This window comes from Sorex fumeus, unplaced genomic scaffold (genome assembly GCF_029834395.1).
Source record: "Sorex fumeus unplaced genomic scaffold, SorFum_2.1 ptg000213l, whole genome shotgun sequence".
In the NCBI taxonomy this organism is placed as follows: domain Eukaryota; kingdom Metazoa; phylum Chordata; class Mammalia; order Eulipotyphla; family Soricidae; genus Sorex; species Sorex fumeus.
The window spans coordinates 2,412,779-2,429,135 of record NW_026606270.1 but is presented as its reverse complement, the minus strand read 5'-3'; the positions used below and the strand labels follow the sequence as shown (position 1 = coordinate 2,429,135).

General features: G+C 57.1%; 1 protein-coding gene across 1 annotated transcript in view; it reads right to left on the bottom strand.

Annotated features, from left to right (window-relative positions):
• The window catches only part of SLC13A3 (solute carrier family 13 member 3), an 80,355-nt gene extending 65,592 nt beyond the window's left edge, over nt 1-14,763 (bottom strand). The window contains exon 1 of the mRNA XM_056108427.1: nt 14,605-14,763. Within this exon, the coding sequence (XP_055964402.1) occupies nt 14,605-14,715 (111 nt within the window). The 5' untranslated portion in view covers nt 14,716-14,763. The remainder of the gene's footprint in view (nt 1-14,604) is intronic.
• Between the last annotated feature and the right edge of the window lie 1,594 nt (nt 14,764-16,357).

Sequence of the window (16,357 nt, the reverse complement as noted above, 5' to 3'; positions counted from 1 at the left end):
TTTGGTCCTTTATCTTTTTATTTTTTTTCTTTTTGGGTCATACCTGGCGATGCACAGGGGTTACTCCTGGTTCTGCACTCAGGAATTACTCCTGGTAGTGCTCAGGGGACCATATAAGATGCTGGGAATCGAACCCGGGTTGGCCACATGCAAGGCAAACGCCCTACCCACTGTGCTGTCACTCCAGCCTCTTTATCTACTTTCAGCACGCCGTCTTGAATGGTTCCTCCAACCATCATTGACTTAGTGATCCCTTCTCTATTCCAGCTGCCTTCTCCCCCCGCTCACGAGGCAGGCTTCCAACTATGGAGCAATGTTCCTGGCCCTTGTGTCCACTGTCTTTGGGTGTCCACCTGGTATTATATTATTTTATATTCCACAAATGACTGAAGTCATTCTGTGTCTGTCCCTCTCTTTCTGACTCATTTCACGTCGCATGATACTCTTCATATCCATCCACTTATAAGCAAATTTCATGACTTCATCTTTCCTAACAGGTGCATAGTACTCCATTTTTTAGACATACCAAAATTTCTTTAACCAGTTGTCTGTTCTCGGGCACTTGGGTTGTTTCCAGATTATGGCTATTGTGAACTGTGCTGCAATGAACATATAAGTACAGATGTCATTTCTACTGTGCTTTTTTGCACACTCAGAATATTTTCCCAGAAGTGGTATTGCTGGGTCATATGAAAGCTCAATTTCTAGTTTTTGAAGGAATGCTCATATTGTTTTCCAAAAAGCTTTCCAGACGGCATTCCCACCAACAATAAATGAGAGTCCCTTTCTCCCCACACCCATGGCAGGACTGGTTGCTCTTGTTCTTTCTGATGTGTGTCGGTCTCTGTGGTGTCTCACAGCACTTTTAACATAGAATTACTCCATTTATCTTAGGATTTTTGTTTGTTTTGCAGGGAGAGGGGGTGTATCGCACTTATCAGTGTCCAGGGCTTACTCCTGGCTCAGTGTTCAGTGATCACTCCTGGCTGGGTTCAGGGGACTCTAGGGGCTTCCAGGGGGTAAAATCAAGTTGGCCATGGGCAAAGCAAGCACCCTACCCACAGCACCATCTCTCTAGCCCCTAGATTATTATTTTTTTTATGTCCCTCTCGGAGAACCTGGAAAGCTACTGAGAGTATCCCGCCCTCACGGCAGAGCCTGGCAAGCTCCCCGTGGCGTATTCCATATGCCAAAAACAGTAACAACAAGTCTCACAATAGAGTCGTTATTGGTGCCCGCTCAAGAAAATTGATGAACAACGGGAGGACAGTGCTATAGTGCTACAGTTCTGATTGTACTCGCTCCCTTGATCCTTTGATTTCAGATATGGAGGGGGGCGGGTTGAGTTTTCGTCCCCACCCCAAGCAGAGCCCCGGCTGCCAAAGACCTCCAGAACCAGCCACAACCATGCTGAGACCAATCTCCACACGCCTGAAGGTACTGGCAGAGGAACAAAGGCACGCGGGTCCCGGGGCTGAAATCTCCAAGCCTGCTCGGATCGGGGCTGAGCATCCTCCACCCAGAACCTCCATCTTCCAGGAGGCAGGGGTCACACCCACCAACTGCCTCCCCCCCACACCCCAGTGCTGTGTAATCCCATCAACGGCCAAGACCCAGAGACTATAAAACTCAGCTTCTGGAAGCGTGTGGCTGCACGACATCTTATTATCTCATTCTTACTTTGGACCGAATGTACCGAGGTTACCGAATGTAACCTGCCCACACGGCAGAGTCTGGCAAACTCCCCGTGGCGTACCCAATATGCCAAATACCAGTAACCATGATGGGTCTCATTCTCCTAACCCTGAAAGAGCCTTGAATGTGGCACTTTTTAAAATCTCAGGGCTAGGGCGAAAGAGACGTTATTGGTGCCTGCTTGCTCGAGGCAATCGATGAACAACAGGATGATCGTGATCGCGATGGAGACTCTTAGCCAAGACATTTAGGCAACACATCTAGTTTATATCGGTCTCAGAGGAATATCTATGTGGGGTCTCCAAGTTTATCACACTTCTTTCTTCCAGGGCCCATTCTTGGCTGGCTCTTTTATTCTCCTCCCTTTTCAGCCTTTTTTGGAGTCGGTCCCGGGCTGGCTACTGATCACAGGATTGGGGTCAATCTCCTGTGAGCGGTTCTGATTTGGAGGGCTGCGTGGGGCGGGCCGGCAGAAGTATTAGCTGTTCCTCAGCCTGTTCTGTGCATCTTGAGGGCATCGGCTTCATGTGGAGATGAAGGGCAAGTCAGCCAGTACACAGATCTTTGATATCTGTTCGTTTTTATGCCTCGGGCTGAGCAAGCCGGGTCATTGTGACCAGCAGTCTAGGTGGCATCTGTCTTTCTCTCCATCCAATGGCTTCAGGTTTCCTTGCTCAGTTCAAAATGGCTCATACAACCCAGCGACCCTCCCTGGCCTGGGCTCGCTTCCGGTTGTCATGACTGGTGGGTTGCGGGAAGGTTTCTACTTTCTATTGGCCTCTGGCAACTAGGGACCAGGGATGCAGCTAACCAGCCTGCAGTGCTAGCCAGGAGCATTCTCACAGAGATTCATTCATTCCCTGCAGTGAGGCTGAGAGCTAACCCCCCAGACAAAGGAGGAAAAGGTTACCCATGGAGAGAAGGCAACTTGTCCGAGGACACACAACAGGCCGGAGAGAGAGACTTGTTTTTACAGATCTCTTCATAGAGAGGAACTTGTTTTCGCTGCATCTCCCCATGAGCTGAGGCGAGGCTGATCCCACGGATGAAGGACCCCGAAGGGGCAGCCCCTCTTTGCCTTTTTTTCGCAGGCCTCACCCCCATCCTTACCCTGGCTGGGAGGGTGGGGATGGGGGCTCCCCGACAATCCTGTACCAGCTGTGCCCACAAATGCTTTTGCTGAGAGATTATTATCCACTTGAGCAATCCCGGCCCCCACCCCCACCCCCGGGGCTTGGCACACACGTTCCCACAGGGATCAAACTCTGCAGGGGCTGGAGCCCTTGTCCCGCAGGGAGGGAGCTCGCCTTGCACATGGCCAACCCAGGTTCGATCCCTGGCACCCCACAGGGTCTCCGGAGCACCTCCAGGAGTGATTCCTGAGCACAGCTGGGTGTGGCTCCCCAGACAAAAGTTTGCAAACAGCATGTGCGATTGGGGGGAAAGGCTGGGATTGGAGGTTAGTGTTTGAGTCGGGGAATGTCTCTAGGCTGGCACAAAGCGCCCCCCTCCTGGGCCCCCCAACTCAGGGAGGGAGAGGGAGAAGGGCAGGTGCTTCCCTCAGCACGGGGTCAGGAACCGGGGGGGACCAGCCTCCTCATGGTCCTGCAGGCTGCAGCGTTCCTGGCCCCAGGCCCCAGCAGGTGTTTCTCTCGGAGAAACTGGGCTATGACCAGGCTCCCGGTGGGCACCCGCAGCTCCACGCCAGGCTGACAGCTGGGCAGGCCAGTCTGCAGGGAGCAAGAAGGGCGCCAACTGCCCAGGGTGGTGACCCCTCCCGCTGCCCGCTCGAACCCTGATCCCCAGGAGTGTCCAGCCGGGCCTGCAGGAAGCCCTAAACTCTGAACCCCAGCGCGGCCTGAGCTCTGTCTTCCACCTGTCAGAATCGGCTCAGCAGCCACTGCCCAGGGTGGGCTCTGGCCAGGGTTCAAACCCCAGAACCACAGGGCTTGTGAGGTGAGTTGTTTTTCTGTTTCTTTTTTTTTCTTTTCAGGTCTCACCAGTGATGCTCAGGGGTTACTCCTGGCTCTGCACTAGAGAATTACTCCTGGCAGTGCTCAGGGGACCATATGGGATGCTGGAGATTGAACCCGGGTTGGCCATGTGCAAGGCAAACGCACTCCCTGCTGAACTAATAACCCAGCCTATGAGGTGGGCTTTTAAGTCAGGCAGCCACCCCATTGGTTTCAGGGGGGCCCTGCTCTGAGTCTCAGCATCTCAGACATGAGGACCACCAGGGCACACATGGCCATTGCCTGAGAGGCAGGCACTCTGGGGACGGGGGTGGGGTGGGGGCAGGGGTCAGCCAAACCTGGGACCCTTGTCCCAGACCCAGAGGAACCTGTGGCCTACCTCACCAAGGCCTGGGTCAACTGACTTAACTCTGTGCCTCAGTTTCACTACCTATCAAATGGGTGGGATGCCAACGATAATGAGAATGTCAACCTCGCAGGGTTGGTGACCTGAGACTGGCCAAGGCCAGGGTTCGAGCCTGGCAGAGTGAGTAGCACAGGCTCCTCTCGGCACCCCCACTTTGCGGCGCCCCTGCTCTGGCCCTGCTCTGACCTGGTGCAGTGCATCTCAAGGATGCATGAGGCCCTGCTGGGGGTCAGCCCCGGGGAGGAAGACGAAGATTCCGGGGGCGCCAGCTCTCACCCCAAAGGGAAAGGTTTGGGGAAGGGGCTGGAGCGATAGCTCAGCAGGTAGGGTGTTTGCCTTGCACATGGCCGACCCGGGTTTGATTCCCAGCATCCCATATGGTCCCCCGAGCACCGCCAGGAGTCATTCCTGAGTGCAGAGCCAGGAGGAACCCCTGAGCATAGCCGGATGTGACCCAAAAAGCAAAAAAAAAAGAAAAGATTTGGGGCAAAGAATCATGTCTGGTGGGAGACAGAGACCAAGAGACACATGAGGCAGGAGGCTCCCTCTTGGAAAGAGGGGCTTCAGTGAGGGCACCTGGGGTTCCCGAGGACAAGGCCACCAGTGGGTTGTGCTGCCCAGGACAAACCAGCCTGTCGCATAGAGCCTGAGCTCGGTTCCGCCCGTGGCCGCACCTCGCTCCGGGTCCCTCATTCTCAGCAGAGGGGAGGGCCAGGGCAGGCAGGGCCTGTTCTTGGGGAGTCCTGATGGATGGGCACTGCAGCCCCCCACCAGGCCTCACACACTATGTCTCTGTGGTGGGGGACAGCCACATGTCTCGCACAGTCCTGCACCCACAGATTTTTTCCTTCTTCTTTCTTTGCTTTTGGGGTCATATACCTGGCGATGCTCGGGGGTTCCTCCTGGCTCTGCACTCAGGAATTACTCCTGGCAGTGCTCAGGGGACCCTATGGGATGCTGGGAATCGAACCCGGGTCGCCCGTGTGCAAGGCAAACGCCCTCCCCGCTGTGCGATCGCTCCAGTCCCTTACCCCTGCTCTTTACACAGCCCTGAGAAGGGCAGCAGCTTGGGGGAGGGTGACTGCATCCCACACCCCCTGCCAGCATGTGGGGCCAGGAAGGAAGACAGACACCCCCATGGGGGTCTGAAAGGGGGAGATATCCCAGCCCAGGGCAAGAATCCAGGCCCCCTCTGCCCCCTCCTGGACCCAGCCACCTCTGAGAAGCATCAGGGGTCTCCTTTGGCCCCGACTCAGGATGGAAAAGCAAGTGGAAAGGGGGGAGAACCACCCCAGCTGTGAACTCTCAGCCCCCCCCATTTCTCATCAGGGGACAGTAATAGATGCTGAACTCATTAGCAGATGCAGTGATGGGGTCAAAGTCTGGAAAGTGCTCTGGGGCACCTCACACTGCATATTCATGAGCCAGACCTAAGGTGGGGGGGTGTTCAGCCCAGGAGGGTGAAAAGTGCTGTTTCAGCAGAGCCAACACCCCAGTAATCACCCTCTGGCCATTGCCTCCCAGGGGCCTCCTCCATCTGTCCTGGTTCCTCACAGAGCCCCTGTCTCCCCCACCCATGGAGGCCTGTGTTCATGGACCCTTATAGAGCCATGGTGAAGACAGTGGCCCTTGACCATCACATCCCTGGAGCGAAGGTGGGGAACCTTGCCTGAGCACTGGCCCCAGGGCCTTTGCACCTGCTGCACCCACAGCTGAAAGCACTTTCTTTACAGGGACTTGGAGTTTTACTCCACATTTTTTCTGTTTTCCTTCAGGAGTACGCTCCTACACCATTGCCTGCAGGTTCAAACCTTCCCATTCCCCTGTAGCCTGCACGCCTCTAGTCACAAGTCCCCTCCCCAACTGCCCTGCACCCCCTGATCTGATCCATCTGGAACATGAGACATCTGGTAGCCTATTCATTTACTATTTAATTCCAGGCCCCTCAAATGTCAGCTGCGAACACATCAGGCATCGGCTTTGCTTGGTCCCACTCCCCCCCCTGAGCAGTAGCGCCTCCTCTGTCCACAGCCCCCACTTTTCAGACCTCGGGGCTCCAGCTTCAGGCCAAGAGGGAGCACCGGAGGAACCTTTCACAGAGAACCTGCACATTCTCATCACACCTTCCTGGTGCTCCTGGAAATTGAGCTTTGTTCCCTCTTATAGTGGAGGAAATGGAGATTGAGAAGCCCAGAACCCACACAGAGTGTGAAGGAGGAACCACGTAGTTCCGGTCCCCTTGCTCTGGGCTCTAAAGTGAAGAAGAGAACGTTAATACTTCTAGTAGCACCAATACTATTGTTCTTGTTACTACCATCAGTATTATTACTACTTCTAGTAGCAACAATACTGCTGCTATTGCTACTATCATCAGTACCATCACTGCCGCTAACATCATCAATATTATCACTATTGCTGGTACCATCTGTACTATTACTACAGCTAGCACCATCAGCACTATTGCTACTGCTAGTATCCATCAGTAGTATTGCTATTGCTACTACCATCAGTACTATTACTGTTAGCAGCATCAGTACCATTACCACTTCTTAGTAGCAACAGTACTGTTGCTGTTGCTACCATCATCAATACTATTGCTACTGCTAGTATCCATCAGTACTATTGTTATTGCTACCACCATCAGAGTGATTATTCCTAGTACTTCTATGGTTCAAGCAGAGCCCAATTCATTTCAGGTTATGGAGAAAACTGCATGGCAACCCCAGGATCTAGGTCCTGGCAGCCCTCACTTCATAGCGCAGGAGATTCCGTGTGCACAGAGAGGGAAAGAGACTTGCCCCTGTCGCACAGCCAGGAAGTGAGTGGAGCAAGAATGGCTGTCAGGAAGCCGAGAACTAGAGACCAAACTCTCACCATGCTGTCTGCCTGCCCCGCCCCAGCTCGAAAAGTGACTCTGGGGGAACACACCAACCCGACGATTCTGGGCAGACCCCTGCAGGAGAAACGAGGCCTTGAGGATGCAGAGAAGGCAAAGATCCAAGCAAAGAAAGGCCAAACCTTGCAAGGCGGGAGGTGCTCAGCTGAGCCTCAGTTTCCCCTAGTCCTGGAAGGGCTGCAGGCAGTGTGTGGCATCCAGCCTCACCCAGGCTCCCTGCCTGGACATCCCGTCACTGCCGGGCCTCTGTGGCACAGACCACGTCCAGACTCAGGCTTGCTCCAGGCCCCAGATGCTGCGCTGAGTACAGGCCCCAGGAGACCGCGGGGCCTGGGGGGTGGGATGTGGCTCACGGGAGCTGGGCACACCTCCTCCTCTCTCCCCCTCCCGGGCGCTGGGGTAGGGGCAGCCCCCGAGTCAGCAGGCTCGTCCGAGAGAGCAGGGCACACGCTGCCCGCGAAGCCCAGGAGCCAACCAGGCCGTGGGTGCGGAGAACAACGGCTTCTCTTGTTTCTCCCGGCCGGGGTGGGGGGGGGGGACGCCGGTTCCCTGGGTCTGCCCGCTGAGAGCCCAGTGGGCAGCAGGCACGGGCAGCTGGAGCTGGAGGCAGCCTCCGGACAGATGGGGAGAACCAGGGCCAGCCTGCCTTGTCCGAGACCCTCGTTTCCAAACACCCTCCCCCAGCCCAGGGTGGAGTTCAGGCCCTGGCATGCACGCACTTCCCTGGCCTCCAATTACGATGCCCGTCCCACGGGTTCACCAGCCACTGGCACTCCTGAGAGGCATGAGAGGGGGCTGAGAACTCTGCTGGGAAGGCCATCATGTGGCTCACAGGATGTCCCCCTCCCCCGCCTCTACCGGCTGCATGCCAGCAGCACCTCCATCAATGGGTGACCCTCACAACACCCCAGGGAGGGAAGTGGCACATGTCCCCGGAACCCAGAGCACCGTGGGGGCCAAGTCCCTGCAGGGAGCCAGAGACTCTGAGACCTTCCTAAGGACCACCCCTGGCCGCCCGGCTCATCTACAGGTAAGGAAACTGAGGCACCAAGGGGTGACACAGCTGACTCCAGGTCACACAGCTGGGTCAAAGGCCAGGGCTGGAATCCCGCGCCTGAGCGCCCGGGTGAGTTCCGGTCTTTAGAGAACACCCCGAGACTCTGAAGTCCTCCTTCACTGCCTGGGGTCCCATCTCGGCTCTGGGGAGCCCTCGGAGGCCCCCAGCCATGGAGGCAGCACCTCTCGGCCATGCCTCAGGGAACCAGGGAGAAGAGAGTCGCTTTCCCTGGGGTCTGATTCTTTGAAGAGGGGCACGAGTTGTGGGATGCTTGCCTCTGAGCAGCCCTCCACTCTCACTCCCCGTCTCTGTGAAATGGGCCCATCTGCTCTCGCTGCGATGACAAGGTGTCACTCACAGCTTACTGGCACACGCCATTAACTGCCGGGCCTCAAGGCCCACGGATTTCGGGGGACACTTTTTTCTTTTCCTTTTTTTCTCTCTTGCTGTAAACAGCCTTGATGTCACCACATCTGCACGTCCTCCACTTTTCAATGGCCATGCCTGGCTTGCACCCCATCCATGACTGTGCTGTCTGTCTCCTGCTGGTAGGACACCACAGGGCACCAGGGGCTCCGCAGAAGAGCTCTTGGAACCCCTGGTCCTGCGAGAGCACCCCTGACCAGCCAGCCGGGGTAAGTCAGATGACCCTGTTCTCCTGCCCAGGCTCTGCTTGATGACACAAAGTCCCATTATCCCCCTATGAGCACAGGCTCTGGGGTTAGACCATTATGGCTTGAACCCCAGCTCTGACACCCAAAGCCTTCAGCACGCAGGCAAGTGACCTCTGGGCCTCAGTTTCCCCATCACCCACGACGTCACAGAAAACCACCAATGCCTGGGAGTTTTGCGGGGGCCTGACACTTATCAAGTGTGGAGAGGGGCTGGCGAGGCCTCGCAAGGGGCCTGGTGTGGGGGAAGTTGTGTAGAAGAGAGGCGTGAATAGAGTATCTACCCCAGGATGTCAACAAACTTGAATGCCAGCAGGTGACTTTCTCAAGCTGAAGTCAAAGCCTCTCGAAGCCCAGTCTGCTGATAACCACATTCCTGGGGACATGAGCAAAAGGGACTGATGGGGGGGGGGGGGCAACTTCCCCGGCCATCCCCAGTGTCACTGCTGGCCTCTGCCGTGGGCCCGCCCCCTACCCCCCACCCCCCTCCCCGCAAAGGCTCATTCCCATTGGCGACCCCGCCCAGGTGGAGTCCAGGGGCCAAGAGGCAGCGTCGGGCAAACTCCTTTCTGTGGACAGTCATGCCAGAGTGTCCTGTTATCTGGACACCTCCCCGCGAGGGTCTGCCTTGTGCCGGCGATGCCGGTGGGGAAACCAAGGCTGAGAGGAGGAAGGAACACAGGCTCGTGTGTGGGCTGCAGTCCCTTCTCCGAGTTCCGCTGGGTGCAGAGAAACAGGCCTGATCCCTGGCCCCGGGCGGCCCAGGGCAGACTGAGGTGCTGACTCGGTGTCTGCCCGCTCTGGGGTGTCAGAGAATCCTGCTCTGGGTCCAGAGGGCAGGTCCCGCGGTGCGGGGTCGGGAAACGCGAGCTCGCTCCCCGCCGCAGTGCTGGGAAGAGCCCCGGCCTGTTTGTGCACCTGGCAGCAGCAAAGGCCAGCGGAAAGTTGGCCAGACCTCAGAGCCATGGGCCTGAGGCCGGGGGCGGGCTGGGCAGCAGGTCAGATCTGGGGGGCACGTGCGGGGGAAGGGGGAGAGTTTCGGGGAGTCACTCCTGGGCGGCAGCAAGCAGCTGAAAAGCCCCTCCACGCCCACCTGAGGCCTCCGCCTCTCGGGCTGGACCCCCAAAGGGAGAGAGAGAAACACTCACCCCACCTCGGCACTCCCACAAACGGGTCTTAGGGTGGTCACGTGCTCTGAAGTCAGCGGCCTCGGGGTCAAGGGCCAGGGCCATAGGACAGTGCTGGGGTGTGGGCCTTGCACGCAGCCAGCCTGGGTTCCATCCTCAGCACCCCGTAGGGTTCCCTGAGGCCCCCCCAGGAGTGAACCCAGAATGCAGAGCCAGGAGTCAGCCCCGAGCACCACTGACTGTGAACCTCCTCCCCCAAAACAAACAAACAAAATACCAGAGGTGGCCGAGTTCAGATCCAAAGTCATTCATTCCCGGTGCTGGTCCACTGAGCGCTCACTGACCTTTCAGACACTGTCGGAGGCACTGAGGGGGCTCAGAGGACAGGAGAGGCCCAGGCCTGGCCACAGCGCTACTCACAGCCTTCTGGGAGAGGGCCACGTGCAACAAATGATCTCTTCCCATGGGGTACATTAAGCGGGCAGCAGGTTCAGAGTGTTTTGTGGAGGGGTGGAGGGGCAAGGGATTTGAAGAACGAGTAATCCGGGAGGACTGCCGGAAGGAGGCGCCATGAGAAACGGCCAAGAGGTCCCCACCATGGAAGATCAGGGGCAGGAAAACTCTGGGTGGACCACACAGCCAGGTGCCGATGCAGGAATGAGCCGGGCAGATGTAAATACCAAAAGGCAGCTCGGGAGGCCAGACAGAACACGCAGAGAAGAACTGTGGGGCAGGGGGTGGCAGCTACCATGGGTTCCGGTCTTGGGTGCATTGTGACAACCTGGGCCCTTGCTGAGTCTTCCAAGGCCAGCCTGCCCAGGGCTACCTACTTCCTGGAAGAACTTCCATGAACGTGCTTATTTTTTGAGTGAACCAACACCAAGCCCCACCCCCAGTCACTGCCTTTACCGGGTCCCAGCACACTCGGGGTCCCCCTGCAGCTGCCCTGACCTGCCCAGGGCCGCCTCCCAACACTGCAGACCCCATCACTGCCCTTCAGACCAGCCGCTCTTGGGCCGCTCACCCCAGGATTAGGGACAGGCAGGAAAGCATCCGCACATCCTCACAGGTACAGCCAACGTGCTCTAGAGAAATAAGCCCGGACACCTGACCCGCCAGCTTTGGGCGTGCCGGGAACTGGCTGAGCCCACACCCTGCCAGGACACAGCAGTGACCCATGGAGCACGGCTGGGTCTGCACAACGCCCCCCCTCCCTGCCTCCCGTGGCAACGTGCACCCCTGACGCACCCTGGGGAGCAATCCTGCCTGACCCAAAGGCTGCTGCCAGCACCCACAAGCCAGAACGATCGGCAGGAACATTTCCGGGCCGGAAGGCCAGTGTGACTATCTGAGTTCAAGGTGTCAGGACAGGAAACAGGGCGGCTCTTCTCTGCAGACCCGCAGGCAGGCAGGAGCTCATTTGCAAGCCCGCTTCCCCGGTCTCATTCCCTGCTGCTCGTGGCCGTGGCCGGTCCCCAGGTGGCTGACTCCTCCTGGAGGTGCTCCCCCCACCGCCGCCTGCCTTTCCGCAGCCTCGCCGCTCCTTGCAGTAAGAACGGGGATCCCCAGTGGCGCTGGAAATTGCGGTCGCAGCATTCCTGACATCCAGCCCACTCCCTTCACCCCTGCTGGCAGCATTCCCTTGTCCGTCCCGGAGGCCAGAATGTAAGAATTGTTTCTGCCCTTGGCGTTAACCCCAGCCTCCCGGGAGACCGGGCCCCTGGGTCACCAAGAGACAGGTGCGCGTGAAGCCATCCTGTCATCTCTCAGACACCGAAGGCCATCAGCACCCAGGTGGCTTCGAGATGTCACCAAGCAGGAAAACCAGAACCCCGAGGGATACCGGCAAAGGTGCAGGAGTTCTGATCTGGCAGCTGGGTGTTTGCAAATGTTGGGGGAACCCTGACTTACATCTCCATGGGCACAGGGGGTGGCAAGGCCTCTCAGAGTGAGGGGGACATGGCGGGCTGATGCTGGGAGCGGGGTGATATCTGCTCAACGAGAACGTTCTGGTGGCCTTCATCTGCAGAGGTTATCGCACGGCTCAGACGACTTAAGACGACAAGACCTGTCTCAGAGCTGTGTTTGCGGAGAGCACACCCCCCTGTTTGCTTTTCATATATGTCCCAGATCCATAAAAGCAGCCGTGTTGGCTCTCCAGCGTTCCTGATGGAGCCTGGACACGTGGGACTTTCCGGAGGAATGTGCCAGCTGCCAACGTCCAAGAATCTAATCATGCTCTCGATGAGAGAATACGCACCGTTTTAGATATATGAAAAAGGGGGTGAGGGAGGGATTGGCGTGTGCTAACAGAAATCTCCAGGGAAGTTAAAGCACGGCTTCAGGGGCTGGAGAGATAGCACAGCAGGGAGGGCATTTGCCTTGCACGCGGCCAACCCGGGTTTGATTCCCAGCACCCCCTATGGTCCCCTGAGCAGTGCCAGGAATAACTCCTGAATGCAGAACCAGGAGGAACTCCTGTGCATCGCTGGGTGTGACTCAAAAAGCAAAAAGCAAAAAAATAAAATAAAATAAAAAGCACGGGTTCAGCAGCCACTTCAAGTGGCAGTAGCATCCAGAGACACAGGAAGGGTCCCTGCCAGAGAACCACAAGGAACAGAAGAGGCTCAGATTGAACTGCCATGAAGGCAGGAGTGCAGAGTGCAGGGGTTCGAAGCCGAGACCCTGCATTCTGTCTTCAGGGCTGTGAGGCCTCGGGCAAATCACCTGGCCTTGCTGATGGTGCCCTTCCTCGCAGGTTAGAAAAGCAAAGAGCGATGCCCTCCTGCGTGTGCAGTTTCCCTGGAACAAGCTCCCGGAGAAGGTCCCTGGCCCAGAGTTAAGAGTCACCCCCTCCTCACCAGGCTTCCCACCAGGCAGGGAGTCACAGGCACCCCCTCTTTTCTGAACACACTGAGGTTCATCTGGGAACAGATGCTCACATGACGTTAATGAAACTTGGGCTTCTGTGTCCTATGCTGAATTTTTTTTTTTTTTTGGCTTTTTGGGTCATACCCGGCGATGCTCAGGGATTCTTCCTGGCTCTGTACTCAGGAATATTACTCCTGGCAGTGCTCAGGGGACCCTATGGGATGCTGGGAATCGAACCCGGGTCAGTCATGTGCAAGGCAAATGCCATACTCGCTGTGCTATCGCTCCAGCCCAACCCTATGCTGAATTCTGTGTTGGTAAGACTGCCTTTCTTAAGGAGAGCCCCTCAAATATCATAGTCCCACAGCTCTTAACGGGGAGCAAGCCCACAGGCAGTTTTGCCGGGAGGGTCATTAATTGCACCAGCTTGTGGGGAGCACTATCTGCTGTACCCCTGGCCTGTTAGGACCCCGCGGTATTTCCAGTCTGTCTTTGATCCATTGTGAAGCAAGGCAAGTCTGTATCTGCTCCTGCACCGGCCCCCCGGGGTTGCCCTGGGCTGGTAGATCTTGCTGAAGGGCACAGCTGAGAGAAGCTCCCAGAAGCATCTGCAGGAGAGCATGGCCGTGTATTTCCACTCGTCTTCCCCATAGCTCTGCCTGGCACGTCTCAGGCCCACCCGGTTTTCCACCCACAGTCCCACAAAGTCAAGGGACCCCCCGCCCCGTGCTCCCAGCAGCTCACGGAAGCTAGCCTGGTGGTTGTCCCATTTTTCAGACGAGGAAAGTTGAGTTTCAAAGAGGAGAGGAGGCCGATCTAAGGTCGAAGTTGGCCAGACTTATGCCAATACTTATTACATATTTCTCTTCTGTGCCGAGCCAGTCAAATATCTTGGATAAGTCCATAGAATTTATGTGTGCGTTCACTTCGATCTCTTATTCGTGTATTTACTCAGATGCCGCCTGGTATATCACCTTATTCCCTGTCACCAGCAAGGGACCCTCCTCCAGGCAGCCGTTCCTGAACTGCTCTCCCACCTGACCGGGTCTCTGCTGGTCTCTGCTCATTGATTCCTCTCGTGGACAGATGTGGAAGCAACGGTGGGGCGGAAGCCTCCTCTTAAGAGCCTTAGTGGCCTCTCTCGATGCCCCAGGTGAGGGGCAGGAGAGGGACCATGGTACTGTGTCTGGTGTGGACTTTTGTCCTCAACTCCTGAGGCCTTTGACCTTCTGGGGATTACCCAGAATATCCAGAAAACAGCCTAGGCTCTGGATTCCACCAAGAGGGCCGTGAAATCCCCTCTCAGCGACTCGCAGGGGTGGGGGGATTCTCACCGACCCCCTGCCTGGCGCTGAGGTGCGCTTTTCTTCTCTGGAAAATCGGGAAGAATATTCCTCCTTGGAGAGGCAAGGGGGGGTGGGGTGGGGGGTGGATCAAACCAGGCGATGCCCCTGGACACAGTTCAGCACAGCGCCTGGCTCCTTGGGGACCCTTCAGGGACTACTAGTGGCTGCTCCCAGCAGGTGGGCCGGCCGCGCCGTGATTAGGCGCTTACTGGATACCAGAAACCTTGCAGGCAGGTGCAGCCCTGGGGAGGTGGGCGCAGGGACGGGGTCACACGGTTTGGCATTCGCTAAGAGTCCTGGAGAGTGGAATGCACCCTGCGGCGAGCGGAATGAGAAGGTCCAGGAGACTGGGGGGGGGGGGGGGGTGCAGGGGTCAGGGCAGGAGAGGCCCGGGGTGTCCACAGCGCACACCTGCCCCGCCACGCAGCCCGGGCGGGAGGAGAGTGGACCAGGGGCGCGTCCCGGCCGCCCCTCATCCCCGGCTCGGGCGGGGGCGGGACGCGGAGGGAGGGGGGCGAGTCTGCGGGCAGGCGGGGTGGGGGGTGCGCAGAGGCATCGTTACCTTGGGCGGGAGGGCGAAGACCACCGGCAGCAGCGCGAGGGGCGCGAAGAAGAGCACCAGTAGCCGCCGCACGCTCCACACCTTCTTGGCCACGGCCGCCAGCGCTGCCATCTGCGCGATCGCCCAGCGCGCCGGGCAGCGGGGACTGGACGCCGGCGCGGGCGCTGCGGGGCCTTAAGGCCGGGGGCGGGCCGGGCCGGGTCGGGCCGGGCCGGGCACGTGGAACCCGCCCCCGCGGCTCCTCCCGGAGGGACAGGGAGGCGCCAGCTCCGCAGGGACCGGGGCGAAGTTAGGGACCGCGGAGCGCAGAGGACGGACCAGCGCGCGGCCCCCGCCCCCCGGACCCGCGGCCCCCCGACTCGGCGGGAGACCCCCAGCCACTGGCTCCACCCGCTCGCCTGTGCGACGACGGGCGCGATCGCGATGCAAAGGGCCGGCGGGGAGCAGCAGGACCCGGGCAGCGGGGAAGCACGTTCGCCGTGCAACGCAGCAGGGACCCGTGTTCGAGCCCCGGCACCCCAGCCCCGCCTGGGTGTGGGTGCAGGGTGAGGAGTTAAGTTCAGGGAGGGAATGTCTGTTGAGAAGTAGACATGAGAACACTCAGCGCAGGTGTTCAGCCCAGAGCAATGCTTAATTAAGGGGGAGTTGTTACCTTGACCGATGGTATTATTTTCTCCCATCTGTGGGTCGTCTTTTTTTTTCTTTTTTTACAATTTATTTATTTTGCTTTTGGGGTCACACCAGTGATGGTCAGGGGTCACTCCTGGTTCTGCACTCAGGAATTACTCCTGACAGTGCTCCGGGGACCATATGGGATGCTGGGAATCGAACCCGGGTCGGCCGTGTGCAAGGCAAACGCCCTACCCACTGTGCTATCGCTCCGGCCAGGAGGACCTTTTACTTCCTCTGGGAAGAACGCATCTAAAGTCCAATTGGTGGGGCTGGAGATATGTACAGCACAGCGGCAGGGTGTTTGCCTTGCCAGGTTCGATTCCCAGCATCCCATAGGGTCCCCTGAGCACCGCCAGGAGTAATTCCTGAGTGCAGAGCCAGGAGGAACCCCTGTGCATCGCCGGGTGTGACCCAAAAAGGGAAAAAAAAAAGTCCAATTGGTAGATTGTATGGTAGTTGCATTCGTTTGTAAAGACACTGCCCAATTTTCCCCTACGTTTTTGTCCCACTTTACTTTTCTTCCAGTGATGTCTGAGTGGTCTGGTTTCTGCCCATCCTCACGAGCATTTAGTGTTAGCACTTTTTTTTTTTTAAGCTTCAGTTCTGATGGGAATGTGGAGAAGTCTCCTGGTGGTCTCAACTTCCCCAATGTCTTCATGCGCTTCTTTGCCATGTGTAAGTCCTCGAGGTGAACAATTTCTTCTTGTTCTTGCTCAGTTTATAGCTGGACTGCTTTCAGCTACTGAATTCTGAAAGCCCCTTCTATATTTAAGATATCGGTCCTTAGTTGGATGTGCTGTTTGCAAATACTCTTTTTGTCCTCCTAACAGGGCAAATGTTTGTCATTTGGGCAAAATCTGACACCAACCTTTCCTTCTATGGATCATGATTTGGGTGTGGACTCTGCAACCCCCTAGCCTGGAGGTGCTTTTGTTTTCCAGACTGTTGATAGTCTGTACTTTGACATTCTATCTTAAATCCCTACATCTATTAATCTTTATGTAAGGTAGAAAACTTGGATTGAGGTGTGGTCTTACATTTTTCCAACACTCCTGTTTTTCTGGGTTTTTAAGAAATCATA